This window comes from Lingula anatina, chromosome 8, assembly GCF_051362555.1.
Source record: "Lingula anatina isolate TDL-2025a chromosome 8, LinAna3.0, whole genome shotgun sequence".
Classification (NCBI taxonomy): domain Eukaryota; kingdom Metazoa; phylum Brachiopoda; class Lingulata; order Lingulida; family Lingulidae; genus Lingula; species Lingula anatina.
The window spans coordinates 15692628-15712580 of record NC_141774.1 but is presented as its reverse complement, the minus strand read 5'-3'; the positions used below and the strand labels follow the sequence as shown (position 1 = coordinate 15712580).

At 36.7% G+C, this 19953-nt stretch overlaps 1 protein-coding gene across 4 annotated transcripts; it reads right to left on the bottom strand.

Moving 5' to 3' along the window:
• Positions 1–8758: 8758 nt before the first annotated feature.
• On the bottom strand, positions 8759–19803 carry LOC106176613 (uncharacterized). 4 transcript variants are annotated; one of them, XM_087019480.1, is made up of 11 exons: positions 18487–19803; positions 15025–15265; positions 14295–14672; positions 13830–14024; positions 13394–13444; positions 12842–12979; positions 12128–12265; positions 11706–11882; positions 10859–11032; positions 9717–9881; positions 8759–9127 (listed from the first exon to the last, which is right to left on the bottom strand). In XM_087019480.1, exons 2-11 carry the CDS (start codon positions 15236–15238, stop codon positions 9084–9086), a joined length of 1674 nt encoding a protein of 557 aa, XP_086875606.1. In that variant the 5' UTR covers positions 15239–15265; positions 18487–19803; the 3' UTR covers positions 8759–9083. The 4 variants fall into 4 exon arrangements, with proteins under 4 accessions (XP_086875606.1, XP_086875607.1, XP_013414531.2 ...); XM_087019481.1 differs by having other exon boundaries at positions 19282–19803; XM_013559077.2 differs by lacking the exon at positions 18487–19803 and adding an exon at positions 15473–16449.
• Between the last annotated feature and the right edge of the window lie 150 nt (positions 19804–19953).

The following is a 19953-nucleotide window of genomic DNA, read 5'->3' as shown; positions in this document are numbered from 1 at the left end:
CAATGTAAACTTAGAAATTTGACCGTGTTCCGGAAGACCCAGAAGACTGCCTCAATCCGCCCCTGTATTCTCAGATGAATCTTGGCTGCGATCGGGTAATTTTATTTCAAACCACCTGTTTTTTATTTGTGTATATTTTATTTATTTCTTTAAGATAGCATTCCTTTCTTTTTCTTTCGAGAATTTCATAATTTGACATGTTCCGCAAAGCGATTTTTTGCATTATCTCTCGTGATTTCATAGTCTGTACGTTCTGATTATTTCAGTCGATGGAGCCTGGGGCCCTTGGTCTGCCTTTGGTGCCTGCTCTCGCAGCTGTGGAGGCGGAGAACAGATCCGCACACGCTGCTGTAACAACCCCCGCGTGGCCGGTGACGGACAGCCTTGCCAGGGCCCCTCAGCTGAGATACAGGCTTGTAACGACCAAGGCTGTTCTGGTAAATTATTATGATTTTATTATGTAAAGATACACCTGAAGTACGTACATATTTGAAAAAAATGTAAATATACTTTGACAATTTAAATTAAACATTCAGTACAATTGTTGTCATTCATGTGTATTTATGTTATGGTTTTATATCTGAAAACTAAATGAGAGAATAAAATGGAACAGGAATTAGAATCTTAGATAAAACGTGCACAGTTTCAAAATACACCTGGCAAAAAAAAAAAAAATTATAATGATAATAATAATAATGATATCGTTTACTGTAACAGCCACAACAGCATAATAATAATAACAATAATAATAATAATAATAATAATAATAATAATAATAATAATAATATCTTTTGTAGTGGATGGAGGTTGGTCAGAATGGTCTGATTGGTCAGCTTGCAACGTAAATTCTTGCACATGTTCACGCATGCGCACTTGTACTTCTCCTGCACCGATGAACGGTGGAAGACCATGCATGGGAGGCCAACTTAATCAACGAGCGTGTTTATTTTTCTGTTGTCTACGTAAGTGTTTCAGAAAACATTTGACCTGACTCCGATGCAATGTTTTACGGTTTGAAAATATTTCTGTCGTAATAGGGAAAACTGAAAGATTACCCGTCTTGAAGGATTCTGAATCGGCTTAATATACTTTATCTTTTCTAGCTCTTTTAAGTGAGACAATGAAGTCACTTTATTTTTTCTAGAAACTCGATATTTTAACGTAATTCTACCTTTCAAAATGGCAATTTAATTACTGGTAGATGATTGATATACATGTAAGTGTATGCATAATATGCCAATTCTAATAAAAATGAATTACTGCTTTCGTCATGAGTTTCAACTGGCCATTTTCCATAAGGGTACACGTTCATTTTGATCTGATTGTTCATGTGCTACCCCCTTTAAGAGGCATACCCCCCCTCTACGATAGAGTACTGATACCATAAACTCTTTTCGTTTCAGCTAACTTTGCTCGTTCTCTCGGACTAGGAAACCGTCCTCTGGGACCATTTGGTGGAATGGGAGGAGGACGTAGTTTTGGCGGAAGGAGCTGGATGAGATGCTGAAGTCGAAGTCAAGTTTACCTGCGTCAACATTAAGGCTTATAATACCCAGTGGTTTGCGGCGGATTATAGTTTAAGGTTAATTTCACGCGGCTTTTAAATAATGTTGAGAGCATAATGTGGTGACATTAACGTCAGGCACAGTAATCTTATTGTGAGTTTTTCTGAACCACTTAACTGTTATTTATTTACTTTATTTAAAACATTTAATTATTTAACATTTTGTTTATGTGAACCACATGAACGGTTTCGGTTTTAGAGCTGATTCAATTGCTTGTTTACGTGTCCTTCTATATTAGGATATCGTGATTAAACCATTGTTACAAAGTTAAACTGCACTAGCGTTAAGGGGTAATTTAAGTATATTATTAGAGTAAAACTGCGCTTTGTACGTAATGGAATGCTTGATGCAACTCAATAAATCTAACAACCGAAGCAAATCGAGTGACCAATTGTTGTTTTATTATTTCAATTCAATGGGTAACACTTGCATTTTCCTTGCACTGATAAAAGTACCAATAATAAATTAAGCTTAGTGATATCATGATGAAAGTTTTATACAATCGCTTGATAACAAAAACTTCAATGTAAGCACCTGAAAAAAAAATGTATCCACTGTATGACCGTTCTAACGGATTACCTGAGGAAAAATTTAGCTGTCGATTTCAGCAAATTTTTTGTGTAACAGAAGCGATAGTTCCAATTTGGAAATTATCACAAGGCTTTTTTGTACTATCCTTCATGTGAACGACATGGGTACAAGTTCTATTTATGAAGAACAACAACGTTTAAAGGTATACTATCGATGTTTCCATGTTCGGCAATGTCCCGAAATCACGTCTACATATCCTGCAAGTCTGTCTATCATTGCCACTTCAGACCTTTAAACGGTTAAAACCACAGAAATTAATTTAAATAATTCATTGTCGATATTCCCTTCTAAAATGCGCATGGCAAGACATTTAGAGCTTCATTATATAATAAGAATGGTATGAAACATTTTAAACCAGGGGCGCTGCGCAGGCGATAATTTTCAAGAAAAATTGTGATACATTGTACCTTTAACAAGGAAAAACAACCTTGCGTCCTACTGTCCAGTTTCCTTGTGCAAATACAGTATGTAAAGAAAATCACTATTAGGACAACAGGCAACCATCTCGATAACATTGCATATTGATATGATAGAATGTGTTCTTGAAGATTGAGCATAATTCAGTTTAGAACGGCAGTTCATTTCCTTACGCCTTATACTGTCGCCATCTTATTCATTACTTCATTACTTCTTATTTTTATATTTTTCTTTGATATTCCTTCACCCTTTCCACTTTCTATCCCTCTGCATCTATTTCTGTTTTTTTTTTTTTTAAATTTTGATGAGACGAGTTTCCCATCAAATCCCATCGCTTGACTTCAGTCCCAAGGCCTGGGCAACATCTCCCGCCATGTCGCGGGGCCGGGGCGGTGAAGATACGTGTACGACAGCACGTACGCACCCCGCACCCGCTCCATCAAGTCCACGTAGTCCAACCATTATCATCTAAAAAAAGTTTTCTTAATATATAGCTTTCTCAATATCGGCGTTAAGTCAGGACAAGGATTTACAATCGACATATTCATAATTGTCAGTTAAAACTACTTGGTAACCAAAGGATTTTGGACATGTTCACACCATGTTGGGTCAAACGACTGTAACCAATATTTATTTGTCTATTCATACGAAAGGGTATGGGAGCCTGAAATTATTAGCAGGCAATTTATTGAGAATGGTTTAGCGTACAATTTCTCGCGAATGTCTGCGAGCGTTCTCGCAATCGCTCTGTCCTTGCAATGTCCTCCCTACATTAAAAATGAAAATAAATGTCTGTGGAGGTTTCTCTTCGTAAGTAAAAAAGAGTAGCGGAAGAAGTAGACTTGAAACTGAAGAATCTACAGTGTGTTATGGATTATGTTCGGGAGCAAGGGATAAAGTACCGAACAGTCCTATTCTCGTTGCTTCTACCTACATATGCTTATATGGTGATTATCATTTTACCAGTTGTTTCAAAAGCAAAATAGTACATCGACTTAATTTACTTTTATCGGAATATTTTGTTCTCGTGTTTGAAGCCTGAACTCAGAATATAAGTAGCCTATTTTGCAGGATATTTAATATCTAGACGTAGAAATGTGACTTTGGGATACCTTCAAATTCATGTAAAAAAACCATCAGCCAAACGAATGTTTTGGCGATTATGTTACAAGTGACATTAGGAGAGCATTTATTTTCCCGATGTTCACTTACCGTAGGTCATTCGACGCTTTAATGACATCTTGATTTGTGACAGAGCCTTATTGCTATTAAAAACAGAAGTTGGGTTACTTTTACTGCAGCCTTAGAAGAAAATCTTTGTTTCCACATCGTAGGTAAGTTCAGTACAATTTCACAAATTAAATTTGAAAATAGTTGAAGAATTGATCTTCACAAAAGTTTTTAGGAATCGGGCATTTGCTTAAACTTTCGAAATAGCTCAAGGTTTACTTTGTGATGTTAAAAGTTTGGTTATTAATTGTAAAAGAAAAAAATATTGAATGTTGTTGCCGACTGTTAAGGATAGTGTCACCTTTTGCTCAAAGATGCTTATTCACTGCCTTACATACATTTTTTGGATAATAGACCTCATCTGACCTCAAAATAGGAAGGTGTTAATAAATTGACGATCATTCGATCATTTTCTGTATCTGAAAGATAATAAAGAGTTACAATATCCTTAATATCAAGTAATGTTTCATTTACATGCAATGCCTTTTTTATTTTAAAATACTTGTAAGATGCACATGGGGGGCATTCGATAAAACACTGTTTAGATAAGGGACATAGGTTTGAAAGCCATATTACAGACTTTCTACCCCAAAGCAACATCAGCGCGAATATGCAAATCAGCCCAATGTATTTTATCACGACATCACGACAATCAGTACTACAATCTGGCGCAAGGGGATTTTCTTGAGAGACGACCCAATGCATTTTATGTCTCCTAAACGATAATATTATAAATCGCAGCGACAAGTGTAGTTCATGCTCTAATCGTATACCATGCCAGTTTTTATGTGTATGTATTAATTTGAAACTGAATTACATCAAAAACCCATCATCATTTCAAGCCACTCAGCAAAGCAGACACTTTGACGATAAACGTTTTGCCCAATGAAAAGAAGCGCGAGATGTTGTGAAGAAGTCAACATTTAGGGGGGGGGGGATTCGGGTTCTCTGAAAGTGTTTATGTTTAGTTCGATAAGATCCGTTTTAACATTTTACATGAATGTACGGCAAACGCTTTTTGCCAAATATAGACCGGAGTAAAGTTTCAAACTCCTGGATATCACATCAGAAAGATATAAAATCACGTACATAAAACTCACACAACACGTTACATCAGTTAAATTGGTCCGTTTATGAAAGGTTTCTGTAAACGATTGAAAATTTTCCCAATTCATATTTATATATCTTGATATCCCACAGAGACATTTAGCTTTATCAAGTCACACCTAAAAGATGATGAAGTCTTTCAAATAATAACAAAAAGTCTAGCGTCGATATTTCTACAGTTGAGTTACTATGACATTCTTAAAATCTGAGCTCAAAATAAGATTTAAATTATATCCAAAAATGGCATCCAGTCCAATTACATGAGCGAGTCGAGCAAACATTTTTGAATAGTAGAAAATAACAATTACTCGGTGGAATTTTAATTTGGCACAAAAATCCAGATTATGTTGCCTTTAAGTAATTAAAGCTTCCTCCACTCTAGTTTAATTCTAGTTTGAATTTTAAGCCTGCATAACAGGTTGATTAAATGTACCGTGTGATGATGACTTCAAAGCAAGAGCGATTAATTATATGTGGTAATGGTAGGCAACGACTGTGAGACAAATTGAAGGGCACCTTGTTAAATACAGGTGTCTGGTTTTCTCCTATAGGGCATTTTTTGGGTGCCATTTGGAAAGCAAACCTGGATAGCGCGATGTAATTCTACATGAATCCTTGGGGCATAGTAGAATACATGTAAACTGCGGCATGTTATAGAACATCAACACATTAAAAAAACAAGTAATGGGATATCCGAACTTTGGGCTTGTTGACGTGGTTTGTTGTTATGAAAAGGCACATTGTTGCCATGAATTTAGGCGTAAAGATATACACATATGTGATAAGTGACATTGACACTGCCTAATTATAGATTAAATAACCATGGCATGCCAAACTGAATTTGCCGATGATATTGTCTTCCACCCCGGTATATTACTTAGTTTACTATAAATTGACAAAATGTTTGGTTCTTTCAACTCTATTACATTACTTCTATATCACACATACTGTACATGTATATTCTAACCCACTCGACCCTTTGCTGCCCTCTCTCCCTCTTTGAGTATTTATGTATTTTATGCTGCTGTTTTTGAATCGCACATTCTGGAAACATATCAATCAATTCCACTAAACACTTTTGGCCCTTTACTCAATTCACGAATATCAATACTTACATTGCACAATTAATATTGAAAAAAGACAATATTAAGAAAGTTATTTTGAGTTTTTAGACAGCTCAGTTCTCTACACATTTGCCAAATAAAATGCACTATACACACTTGTATTGCAATGACGATTTCATCAGTAATGGACTTTCTTAATAGATTGAAATGTCGTGGACGTGATAATTGCCTCGTGGGTTGTCTATTACTGCCTAACAACAGCCAAAGGATCTAAAACCAATTCAATTTTTTAAACCCCATTAATTGCATATCAATTTAGACGATTGTCACATTGACTTGTCTCAGTGGTACATGCATGTATCTATGAAAGGAGTCAACCCTGAAAACTATTTGGGAAATATTTATAACTTCCATTGATTCTACAGAAAAAGGAAGATGAAGATCAGTATCAACCTGTTGTTTTCTACCACGGCTCTACTGATGACCGTCCTGGTAGTTCAGATAGATGGCGCTGTAACCGAAGGTAAGCCTGTGTAAGGCTGTTTGTACATCTCATATTTTGTCAAGACTGCGTGTTTCCTAAATTCACAAAAATAATAATATGATACAATGACTACAGAAAAAAAGAAAGGTTTAGCAAACGATAAAATACAATTGTGAAGTGCGAAAAGCCTAGTTTAGTCACGTCGTCAAACCATGTTGCTAAGGATCAAAACGTCTCTAAAAAGCGATTATCGTTCTTATTAAGATATGTTTGGTATCTTCTTACTGATCTCTGTATTTAATAGGGGACTGTACATGGGGCGACTGGAGCCCCTGTGACGCGCCGTGCGGGGGCGGTATCCAGAGGAAAACAATGGACTGCTGTGACTGCACCCCCAGAGTGGCAATCCGTTCCTGCAATAGGCAACCTTGTCCTGGTGAGTACGCCAGGGTTACTGTGTTACCCAAAATTATTTTGATGCGTGCTTAAGGGTGATAAATATATTTTTTAATCCGAACGCGCTTGTTCCGGAGGTTGATGGTATATTCCGATCCTTTTTTTTCTGGAGATTAAGTAAATTAGGTTGATAATTACAATGCATGAGGCATAACTTTAAACTTAGGCTTATGACCACCCAGACAGTTTGGTATTGATTTCTTTCTTTTCAGTAAATGAAATTGGATTAAAATGTGGATATTTAATAATGCCTACATGGTTATTTTCATTTTACAAACACCCTGACTTTTCAAAATAACTCCTTCCTTTCCTTTTTTTATTGAGGGTTTTGCATTTTGAGATGTTCGGCAAACGTTGTTTTGCATTTACCATAGTGATTTCATCGTCCATACGTTCATACGTTTTAGTCGACGGAGCCTGGGCCCCTTGGTCTGCCTTTGGTGCCTGCTCTCGCAGTTGTGGAGGGGGAAGTCAGATCCGCACGCGCGGCTGTAACAACCCCCCAATGGCCGGTGACGGACAGCCTTGCCAGGGAGCCTCAGCTGAGCTACAGGCTTGTAACGACCAAGGCTGTAATGTGTATGTATAAAATATAAATGCTATCATATTTGATGAGTTATTGGTTACGATATGGTATTTTATCTCGCCGTTTAAGATGACATTTTTCATATGGTTACTCATTATATCTCGACACTCGACTTGCTCCTTTGCAGGACCATTTGGGTCTGGTTGCTATTCATTAATTCATTTGCTGTCACCTTGAAGAGATGATATTAGGGTCATATCTGTTAAGACATATGCCAAGTACATTACCCTATTCCATAAGCCGTCTTTATTCATTTCAGCTGACTTTACCCGCTCTCTCGAACTAGACCGGGATGGAATGGAAAGAGGACGTAGCTTTGGCGGAAAGAGCTGAATGCAATGCTTAAGGCAGAGACTTGTTAACGTGTGGCAACATGTGTTCTTGAACAATGTGCTCATTAACAGTAAATTTTAGTTTCACGTTAATTTCAAGTAGCAATTTTAATGATATTTTAAACAAGGATTGATGCCATTGACGCTTAACACATCCACGAATGTATCGCTTATAGTAGGAAGTCATTTTTATCGCAGTTGCCTCTGTAAGACCAACTTTTCAAATTATTAAAAAAAGTACTTTACTCCTTGCTCATCTGCACCATATGAACGTGGTTGATTCTAGAGCGATTTTGATTGATAATATTACCTTGCATTCTTTGTTGGGTATTGGCCATTTGATAATCTTAATAAAGTGAAATATTAACTTGGCTACAAATGTAATTTAAAATCTTACTAAAGTAAAGGGGGTTAGTTGATAATCCAAATAAAACGTCATTGCCCATGGTACCGAGTGGAGACCTGGATGTGACGCGATGATGATTTCCAATAAAGCTAACAACAAAAATTAAGAAGAAAATTGCCGTTGAAATGGCTTAACGGTTACTTATCTTTAAAATTCAAAAATAATTATAGTGAAAATAATAATTTAAGCTTGGTGATATAAATAGCAATCTCATACTTGGACAACTGTTGTAGGACAGCAACCTTCACTACAATTTCATATATTACAATATCTTTAAAACGAAACCCCAGGAACATGACAAAATGGTCATTTTCTTCATGACTCAACGTTTTCAAAAACAAAATTTTAAAATTAACGACGGCTATTTTTCACCATATTAACTGTTTTGAAATTTGTAAGGATAAATATACCGGCAAGCGAACGTGGATCATGCATTCCTCTAAATGAAACACGTTGCTCTTATTGTCCAGTAGCGCTTTTCTCGGATTCTGCGTCATAGGAATGAAGAATAAAAACATCGCAATTTATTCAAATTTTATTCATATTTACAAATTCTCCGTATTCCAAAATGGTCGATCATCTAGAACTAAAAAACTGATTGAATGGAAAAAAATAGAATTCAGGTGCAATGGCCAGTCGAGCAATGAAACGTTTGTAGTGAAAAAAATTACTTTATTTCAAGGAAAACTCAGTTAAGTGGGTATGTGATACATGTACCAACAAAAAAGTGATTTTGTGGCCATAAGCTAGATAATAAGTCATTGAGTGTCTGCTTGGAGGGTTGAGGAGATCCTAACCCAAACCATGAGAAGGAGTCCTTAATAGTCATTCTCGTTGTCTACCCCTCAACATCCATGCCATGGCTGGTTATAGCTGGACCGGTACGAACCTTGAATAAGTAAATCAATCAATAAATAAACAGCGACATATTATCACAAACAAAATATATCATACATACATAACTTTACAGAATGTATAGAGGAATTTATTGTAACTTACACACCTGTTTGTATTGGTTATAAGATGGCTTGTTGTTATGTAACAGGTGGTTTTATCAAAAGTCAGACATATACATGTAAATATAAGTAGACCTACATAAACAAATAGAGTCCAATTCATTGAATATAATAATTGAATATATATAATTTAACCATTTAAACTAATTATAAACCAGGGCAGCAGGCGAATAACTTTATTAAATTGTTATAGTACAGAATATACCAAAAAAGTAGGTAACTTTAGTTATCTGTTTCCCCTTTATACTGCTATCATCTAATTTAATCAATTATTCATTTCTTTATTGTTTACTCCTCTTTTATGTTAATTCTCTCTTCCCTTTTCTTTCTCCATCCCTTCTATTGTTTTCATTTTATTTTACTGTGACCAGTTTTCCAAAGAATTTTAATTCGATGTAAGTCAAATCACTATATAAAAGTATAAAAACAGAAAAAAAAATAAAATAATAAAAACTCCCCTACCAAGGCAGCAAACAGGTGGGCAGTACTTGACTTCAGTCCCACGGCCTGGGCAAGGTTTCCCGCCATGCTGCGGGGCCGGGGCGGTGCAGGTGCGGGTACGTGTACGATAGCACGTGTGCACCCCACACCCGCTCCATCCAGTCCACGTAGTCCAACCTCCATCAACTGAAAATAATGTTCATGCTTTATAACTATATTATTATTATTATTATTATTATTATTATTATTATTATTATTTTGCAGAAGTCTAAACTTTGGTCCGAAATAGAGGCTTATTCAAACCTTTCGGTGACACAGGAAACAAAGACAAGTTTACAAATTCCATTAAACATTAATCAAAGATTTGAGACATTTTGAAAAGGAACCGAGTCGAACGCCCCCCTCTACATATAGTTTGCCGGGCATTACAAGTACCGGGAGCTTAGATAATTCATTTGGAAGTGTAGCGTACGATCTTACAGGTACATACACTGGCACATGTACGATATAACTACACTGGCACTACAATCTTAGTGAACCAATCGTTGTCATTTGGTGTCTCGATCTTTTTTTTTTTTTTTTTTTGGCAGATGGAAGCTGAATGCATTAGTTGTGCGTCGTCATTGTCATATTAATTGCGTTCGTCTTGTCTTCGCATTCCATTCGTCTATCTTCGTCTATTTCCAGGCGGAAGCATATTTTCTGAATGCGTTAGTGGTTCGTTGTATCAAGCATCTACATTGCGTTCGTCTTTGCATTTTGTATGCTCGCATTTCGTTCGTCGTCATCCAAAATCCTTTTCGCTCGTGCGCTCATGATCACTTGGCCCTGAGATATGTCGAAAGAGTGCCACTCTTGCGGTAGGAGGGTTTTGCAAATATATTTTTTTAATTAAGCCGTGTATGTTAGTTTCCAGGTAGCCGTAATTTCTTCTAGTTTTCCTTTTTTTTACCTTTCTAGATTTTCTTTCTCAACTATATCATTCTTACAGTTATCACTCTAAATTACTTCATCTTTTTTCACCACTGCATTTGTTGATATTTATATTCGATTGTTATATTATACTGAGTAAAGTCAATTTATAAACAGTATGTATTATTTACCGCTGCGACAGTTTGATAATTTTCATGCGATCTATGGAACTGCAGTTATCATATGCTTACTAGGACATGGCTGTGTGTTACACATCTCCTCTTCAATACTACTTCCAACACAGTCTGCGCCGCCATTGGCTGGGGCTGGGTTGCTGCACTGCCTAGTGCGCGTGCGCTGACCTCCTCCACAGGTGGCGCTGCATTCTGACCATGAGCAACACCAGTCTCCCCATTGGCCAAGAACTGTAAATGGTAAAAGAACAGTGCTGGTTGGTCTGGATATTACACGATTATCCACCCTGAATAAATTATTTAATTGAAAGTTTTAAATAAAAAAAAATTAAAAAAAAAATTGATGCAGGGGTTAGAAATGCACAGAATACCTTTCGTAGTAGTAGTATTTATTATTTAAACATAGGATGTACAATTTTATAACACTAAATATGTGAGCAGAGCAAAAAAAAGTCTAATCAGCACAGTGGACGCTGCAAAGATGACACACTAGACAAATTTAACAAACTGTTATAAAATTTATTTCTAAGATGCATAAAGCTGTGATAAACATTTAGAAAATAGAACTTGAAGACATATAATGGCAATTTCTTATAATTTTAAGCTTTTTAGGGGGAAAGAATCTGTGCCTTTCGTCAGCCGTCCCACGGTTCTTCTGTTCCCAGAGATAGATATAGATACAAAATGTATATTTGGTGTTTATCATTGACTTTATGTGAGTATGTACAATGACATGTGATCTGAGACACCGTCTGAATTTGTACATGTACAATGCACTACATCTTACTTAGAAAAAAAAAAGAAAAAATTAAAGGCAAAAAGACAGAAAGCAAGTAAGATATATAGAAAGAATGAATGAAAGAAAAAAATGAAAATATAAGAATTATCAAGACACAACATTTACCTGGACAGTGTTGAATGTTGCACTCCTTTATGTCGTCAGCAGGTCCCACGCACGGCTTGCCTGTTCCGGCCTGAGAGGGATTGCTACATGTCCTTGACCTTATTTGAAAGCCTCCACCACAACTGTCCGTGCACGCGCCATAGGCTGACCAATCGCTCCACTGGCCATCCACGGAAACTGAAATCGAATATCTGATCACTTGGCTGGGCAGTTCGTAGGGTATATTTAAGAAGGAGAATTCACCCCAAAAGGATGGGTGATTTTCTAGTGATCTTTGAATTTTGAATTTTGCAACAAGAGATGAGTTTGCGCATTCTATTTCTTACTACAAGATACCGCCGGCAGGCTGGTGTGAATGTCATATAGAAGATACAAGCTTAAGAATATTTTACACTAAAATGAAATATACAAACTATACTAACCAGGACACCTGCCAGTATTACATGATCGGACGTCCAGTCTGGCCAAGCACTTGTCACAACAATCTTTCATGGTCCTCGTTTGCACGCCACCTCCACATGGAATGTCACAAGGACTCCAATCTGACCACTGACACGGACCTAACAACAATGAATATAATCATAATCATCATTATTATTATAATCATTATTGTTATTATTTTTTATTATTGTATGGTCCCCCAAGGAGGTTACTGTGCGTTATTGAGTTAATTAATTAACTAATCAAAAATAGCTCATAATAACTAGAAATGAACTGCCTTAGTTGAAGTATGCGATAATGAATGCTTTTCTAGTATTCACTTAGTTTTCAGTGGCGACAGCTGGAAGAGGGGGTGCGGCAGGCACGTGCCCCCCCCCCCTCCAACCATCTAATTGTCCCCTAGTCTCCTGTGCCCTCCTTTGAATACTGTATACCGAGAGAAACCAGACCATGGCCATTTCCCTGTCTCCACGCTTTACATTACCTGTACATCTTACATGTAAATTGCTTTATTATCTAGGGTACTTTGTTATCCTTGTCTACCCTGCTCATCCTAAGCAAAAATCTTGATCTGCCAGTGTTTTACATATCATTTGAAAACAACAACCTCAATCACCCCAAAAAGAGATAAATACATAAAATAAGCTATTAACAATATGCAGATTTAAGTCTACATTAGACAAACCACACGGTACCTGGGCAAGCTTGTGTGTTACACGCTCTCCCTTCAACTTCATCCAAACACCCTTCACAGCAGCCTTTCCTTGTTCTCGTTTGCTTTCCTCCCCCGCAACTGGCGTCACAGGAGGTCCACTGGGACCACGGGCACGGCGCTAGCAACAGATAGACAGTACGTTTAGATATAACGGTATAATTTCGTGTTAGGATTTCTCAGAGAACACAGACACAGAAAGAATCAACAATGTATAGGCCTACCAGTCAATGTGAAAAGAATATTCGTCAACAGCACGTAAGTTATAAATGGAATATTTTGCCAAGGTATCTGTCATTATCTCTTTTAAATTTTCATTTATATATAAACTGAAATTTTCAACGCACATGCACAGAAAACATTAACATCAAAACATCTTGCCCACTTTTTCATAAGAATATTTAACCTCTCGCCTGTCTTTACTTTTGCACCTTTTTAACTTGAGTAACTGCAAATACACACTAGCTTATTTAAGGGAGCAATAAAAACGTAAAGATATACATTTATGTGAACATATAATGCATCTGTTACTCACCAGGAGTAGTGGTCGTAGATATCTGTGGTGTCGTTGTTGTAATGTTGGGTTCTGAAAATAGAATAATAATATATATATATATATATATATATATATATATATGGGGATTCTGCAGTACAGAGTGTATGCCACGTTCGTCATAAAAGTTTGACACTTTTGCAGGAGAGTGGAAAATATCCCTTCGACTGGATGTTCAGACACTTTATTTATGTTGATTTTAATGGAAAAATAGCACACTGAATCTGACAAAAAGTTGGTCTGATTATTTCGGACAAATTTTGAACTGGAGTGCTGTCATGAAGCTGGTCATTGCTCATACCTGCTTCACACCTGGTTTACAACCTTTTACACAATTTAATATATATGTATATCCCTTTTAGCACTTGCATGTACAACTAAGCTGCACAAGATTAATACTGATCTATCGGGCACTTACTCGCGCAAGAGGATACGCCGATGTCGTCCACGAGGTTATTTAGGCTGGAGGTGTCCTCTGCGATGAAGACGGAGTTCACGTCACCCTGGGCTATGACTAGGAGCTCTGTCTTATTGATATTTCCCGCTCCGACAGCGATTGAGCGTATCCCATTGGCTTTCAGCGACTCAGCAGCCTCAGGTACGCTTACAGCTCCTTTAATTATATGATTTTGATACATCACACAGGTTATTATTATTATTATCATTATTATTATTATTATTATTATTATTAAGTAGTAGTAGCAGTGGTACAACGGTAGTACCAGTAGTACCGCGGTTTCTGTAAAGTGGTCAAACTTAATTTACCAATGGTAAAACTCGGTAAGTACAGTACATATTTGAAATTCATAGGTTCTAAATGTATTTGTTATAGATGCATGTGTGAGCCTACGTGCATATGTATTGCACAAGCGTGCAGCATTACCTAAATCCGGGGTTGCTGATCCGTCAGTCAGCACTAAAACCACTTTTTCAACATTGCGGCCTGAGTTCAGGAGATGTTGCTGACACTCCAGCATGGCGTCCGGTATATTCGTCTGACCGTCTAGGTAGGGCATGGTCTCCAGTCTGTAGATAATGTGATCCGTGCTCTGGCTTTCAGTGAAATCAAACCAAGTTCGGATTTTTCTCCCGAACACCACGTTGGCGTATCGGACGGATATGTCGTCGCCGAAGCTTGCCACGCGGCGAACAAGGTTGGTGGCGAATATCTTCTCGTTTTCCCAGCCTGTCTTTCCGTTGGTTTCTTTGTTTTTGAGAGAGCCCGATGCGTCGACGGCAATGCACATATCCAGCGTGCACTCTGAAGGAAAATGATTCAAGTTTGTGATGTAAGGATTAAATTAACGTACTTGTTCATATGTTTTACGCAAATTGTCTAATTATAATAATAAAAACGAAAGCATTATAACTATTATTGTATGGGTCGTGCAACTAAACAGTTGAATAAAAAAGTGACAACTTAGTTACATGTACATGTATGCCTTTTAAGGCATAAATCCACAAGAATAAGTTTTGGGTAAAAAGTCCATATTATAAGGTTATAAACATAAGATGTAGGTGAACTTTGTAATCTTAAAATGCAGTGTGGTATGCACATAGAATTATCTCTTGCAGTTGTACAGGCACGGAAGCACGTTTACGTATTGACTTACCACTCAATTGTCGCTGCAGTTCCGGGAAGGCAAATGCTTCTGGGGGCAGCTGAGAGACGAAATACAAAGGCTCTAGTGCAGGTGGCGCTCGAAATGAAGGAGAAAATAAGCCAGGAGCTCTTCCGACTGATATCCCATTGATGATTTCAACGAAGGCGCCCGTCTGTCCCAGGAGGATGAAAAATATGAGATAATAAAATATCACCGACATCATTCCGATGTTGGTCCTCTTGACATGTACCTGAGGAGAAAACACTGAAATGTTATTATTATTATTATTATTATTATTATTATTATTATTATTGTTGTTGTTGTTGTTGTTGTTGTTATTGCTGTCTAAATCAGAAAATATCTTGTAACAAAGGAAAAGACCGTGGGAGGAATGACTGAAAGAGGCCTATTCAGATTGTGAGTTGGATATAATACATATTATAATATCTTTTCCCACCTAATCTAATATTCCTCAAATACTTCTCCCGCTCATGAATCAATACTCCACCCGCCTCTGTGCTTAGATTCGATGTTTTAAACCATTTCTAAAATATGTACGAAAAGCACATATCAAAGCCTCTGCCCAAGAAGGTATCAAATTGACATGTTAAGATGAATGTATCCAGTAGTTTAGGCATTTAGCCTTCCAACACTCACTCAAGGTTAACGTGGTTGCATCGGTTATATACTGGTACCAGGGTTTAAATGTTATTATGAATTTTGAATGAAAGTATAGGTAAACCGATGTTTTTACTTCTGTCTTCGGTGGGAAACGAACGTGTTTTGGTTAATTGCATTCGTGATTTGGTAAATGAATATCCTTTTTGAAAGCTATTTAAATTCAAACAGTGTAAAAGGTGATAAAAAGAGTACTTTGAACAGTGTGAGTGTTTCTTTAACACTAAATACATATGTTTTTGGTATTTTAATGAGAGCTACTTTATCTGAATCAAATAGCTACCATGAACGTTATTTATTTTAATAGGGGACTCAAGATTAAAGGTAATGCTCCGCCAGTCAAATAAAATTCTCATTAGGTACTTGATTTGGTTTACAAATTGTTTATTCAACATGGTTACAAAATGCAGTTGGCCAACCTTGGTCTTCCTCTATATAATAATAGGCATCTATTAAGCATGTTTTTTTTTTAGTTAGATGACTGTCACGTTCATGCAGTCAAAACTTAAGGGTATCTTGGAATTAAATGTTGTATCTCTATAAAATGATATCTTACAAAACACTAGAGGAGTCTAACGTTGCCATGGTTCTTCATTGTATACTATAATATAGTGTCAAGATTTATTAGGAAAACTCAATTCAATGTAAAGAATACAAAACTTGACGAAGCTGACCCAACAAATCTTGCCTGACAAATCTCATCAATCGAATACTGTGTTGAGATTTCGCTGTAAAATCGAAACCCTACATGAAGATGCATACTCATTCTTTGAGCAGTTATTGGGACGGCCCGGGAGGTTGATTTTTTTTTTTTTTTTTTTTTTTTGTAATACTCGGAAGCATTTGCCAAAAAGTCATTAATTTTACAAAAAAAAAAAAAAAAAAATCATAATAATAATATTACATTTTAAAAAGAATGGATACAATATTTCATCTTAATAACATAAAAAACCAAGCAGTTGTATTTTACTTTAAGGTATTATTGCATACAATGATAGGTAATAACGAGGAGCGAGTGCGGCCAACCTCCGAGTGCTCCCAACCTCCGTATTTACGTTTTTCCTCTTGTAGTAATCAAATGCAAGTTTTAGAAATTATTCCTGGATAAAAAAGTTACGTAGAACGGTCCAGAATTCGAAAACACGTAGAAGGGGCTAGCTGCGTTCGAGACAGCGGTGTTACCACGGAGCCACGGAGGATTCGTTACACGTGTTGAAATCAAATGAAAACGTTCTACCTTGTCACGGAGAGGGAAAGTTTGGATGAAGGCCTGAATGTATATATCTTCAATTACGATCCACAGCCCGTGAGCCGTGAGACGTATTTCATCCGGCTCAACGCCAGTCCCCGGACATGGTCTTATCATAGTTCATGATGCACATGAGGCCTTCTTTGAGATGCCGACATTTAGCGATCCTAGATATATTACCTTTTTACAACGACTTTGTTTTTAAGCTGCGATTTAGTTTGGCTTCACCAATGCAGTTTAAGAGCACAGCGGATCGATTTTAGTTTAAGCAAGCACCTAAGAAGAGGGAATAATTTAAAAACCGTGCAAATGTGTAAAAGCCGCTGCACATTCCATTCAAGCACTTACGACATAGCGAACATATTTGGCAAATAATTCAGCAGGGAAGATGTCACTTATACTCTGCTGAACGCGCTTTACAGGTGGTTTGACGTGGTGCTATATCAATTCCAGTATGGTCGCTTTAATTAATACAGTGTAATCGTTCAAATCGTTCCAAGTTAGATGACTTGAGTTGTGTTTATTTTAATTTTGTTTTATTCTGAGATTACGTTTGACTTCCCCCTTGACGTTATAAAGCACGATGAGAGCCAAAGCGGTTCACACCTTGTGGGTATTAGCTTGAGCAGTCTTCGCCACAACACTGTAGAGTTGCCCCGGGTACTGTATGACCATATGAACAGTCTTGATAAGCAAGTCATAAGAGGAGGGGCGGGGGCAAAAAATCAAAATGTTTGATTGGATAAAGCAATAGCGGCGATGTGACTTTTGAAAAAAAATATTGTTGATAATCCCAGCTAGAAGAAAACACTTTTTGATGAAATGGCAGTATGACACGCATGGCGGCATGCCGGATTAGCTATTGACTCAATACAAGTTTAATCTGTTACGTAGATGGTAAATGAGTGAGATCAATGTCCATCCCCGCATTAGTTGTTGTCAAATCAATCACTCCTTCTAAACGATAGCACTTTTTATACAAAAGGTAATTTGCCGGGACCCACGGGAGCCTGCATTCATTTTCGCGCCTTCTATGTATGTACGTTTTTCCTCTTAAAGTAATCAAAAGCAATTTTAAGGATTTATTCTTGGGAAATATTTACATTGAACAATCTAGAATTCAAGCCCGTTTAAAAATCCCAATTGAGATCTGGCCTCGTGCAGTTAGTAACAGGAGTAGATTTTGATCTGGCCTGTGACAAATATACAGTATAAACAATATCAGCTTTTAGCCTGGTTTCCAAAAAAAAAAAAAAAAAAAAAAAAAAAAAAAAAAAAAAAAAAAAAGCCAAGCTAGGAACTTGTCGCTGACACAAACTGACACGTTTTCTGACCCCCTCCACTATGTCTTCATTAACTACCACTGATAGCACGATCTTGGATATGACCTCAACATTTGTCGTCTCCCAAATGTTTCATCGCATTTAATAAGGACAATCGACTTGAAAACAACGGTGCAACCATACTCATCTGTGCAAGTAAATCACTTTTCAAATCACGAATCCGAAGACACACATGTACATATATTATTATACTTTACATACCTTTCTACTTTGCCCTAATTGCGCTATTGAGTTCACGGTGAAGATGGGTAGAGAGAGGTGAGGTTATTTCTAAGCTATTTGCAGCACCTTTACCGCTTTATATGTAATGTTAGTAATATGCAGATTAAATGTGAACCGGATGGATTCCTTGTGCTCTCACGCCATTTAATTTAGTAATAAAATGCACCTATTAAAACCCGATTAGAGCTCCGCTTTAAACATTTATAGCTACCGGTAGCTTCTCAGCCTCTTACACATGCGCATCATCTCTCTCTCTCTCTCTCTTTCTAGCTCTCTCTCCCTCTCTCTCTCTCTCTTACACACACACACACACACACACACACATGTATACTCTCTCTCTCACACACACACAAACACATATATACTCTCTCTCTCACACACACACACACACACAATCTCTCACACACACATACACACACACTCTCTCTCTCTCTTTCTCTCTCTCTCTCTCACACACACACAGACTCTCTCTCTCTTTCTCTCTCTCTCTCTCTCACACACACACACACACACACACACACTCTCTCTGTCACACACACACACACACAGACTCTCTCTCTCTTTCTCTCTCTCACAAACACACACGCACACACACACGGAATTGAAAAATTATTATTATTATTATTATTATTATTATTATTATTATTATTATTAAACAAGAATACGGTGCATGTATATTTTGTGAAAATAAGGTTAGCATCTGTGTCACCATTTGTAGTACATGATAGTATAAATAATTACTTAAGTTAATAGAAATAACCCTTGCCTTGATACCTTTGTTTTATGCCTTTCTTTTTTTCCTGTGGGTGGGTTCAAAGTGGCATCTATTTCGAGAATTGACAAGACTAAGAATTACAAAAGAATAAAAAAGTTTAAAGCAAAACTATCTAACCCCACAGTGACAAATTCTTAGATCTATTTTTAATCTAAGTTTAACCTTTTAAATTTCCTGATCCTTTAATGAAACATTTATTTATTTATTTATTCATTACTCTGTGGGGGTCTATTGATCTTTTCATACTTGCATTTTTGTATTAAAAAATAAAGTGAATTAATTTAATAAATTATCATTATGAATATCGGCTATATGGATCAAATATTGAACATCAAAAATAGTAATTTGTATAATGCACACGACAGGCTGGAATATTCCATGTACATGTATTTTCATGACGTCAAGGGAATTTTGGCCACTAGAATTTCATAACGGAACTGTATCGTAGGCTATTTATTTATTTATTTATTTATTTATTTATTTATTTATATGACTAACCTGTGCACAAAAATACCCCACCATTACTATAACTGAAGTTAATGCATTCAATTCTAATTAAGTGAATTTGATAATTTTACTTTTTCCTTTATGTTTATGAACTAAATGACAGAGCCTCTAATTTTTAGTCCATTATCCATTGGTGTTATGTATGTATTAACCATTCAAACGAG

Excerpts from the sequence above, each read along its gene's own strand:
- LOC106176613 (XM_087019480.1), bottom strand. The coding sequence starts at position 15,238 with ATGATGTCGGTGATATTTTATTATCTCATATTTTTCATCCTCCTGGGA. Across the intron at positions 14,025-14,294 it reads ATCAGCAACCCCGGATTTAG|GAGCTGTAAGCGTACCTGAG; the intron begins GTAATGCTGCAC and ends ATATAATTAAAG. Across the intron at positions 11,883-12,127 it reads TAATACTGGCAGGTGTCCTG|TTTCCGTGGATGGCCAGTGG; the intron begins GTTAGTATAGTT and ends ATTCGATTTCAG.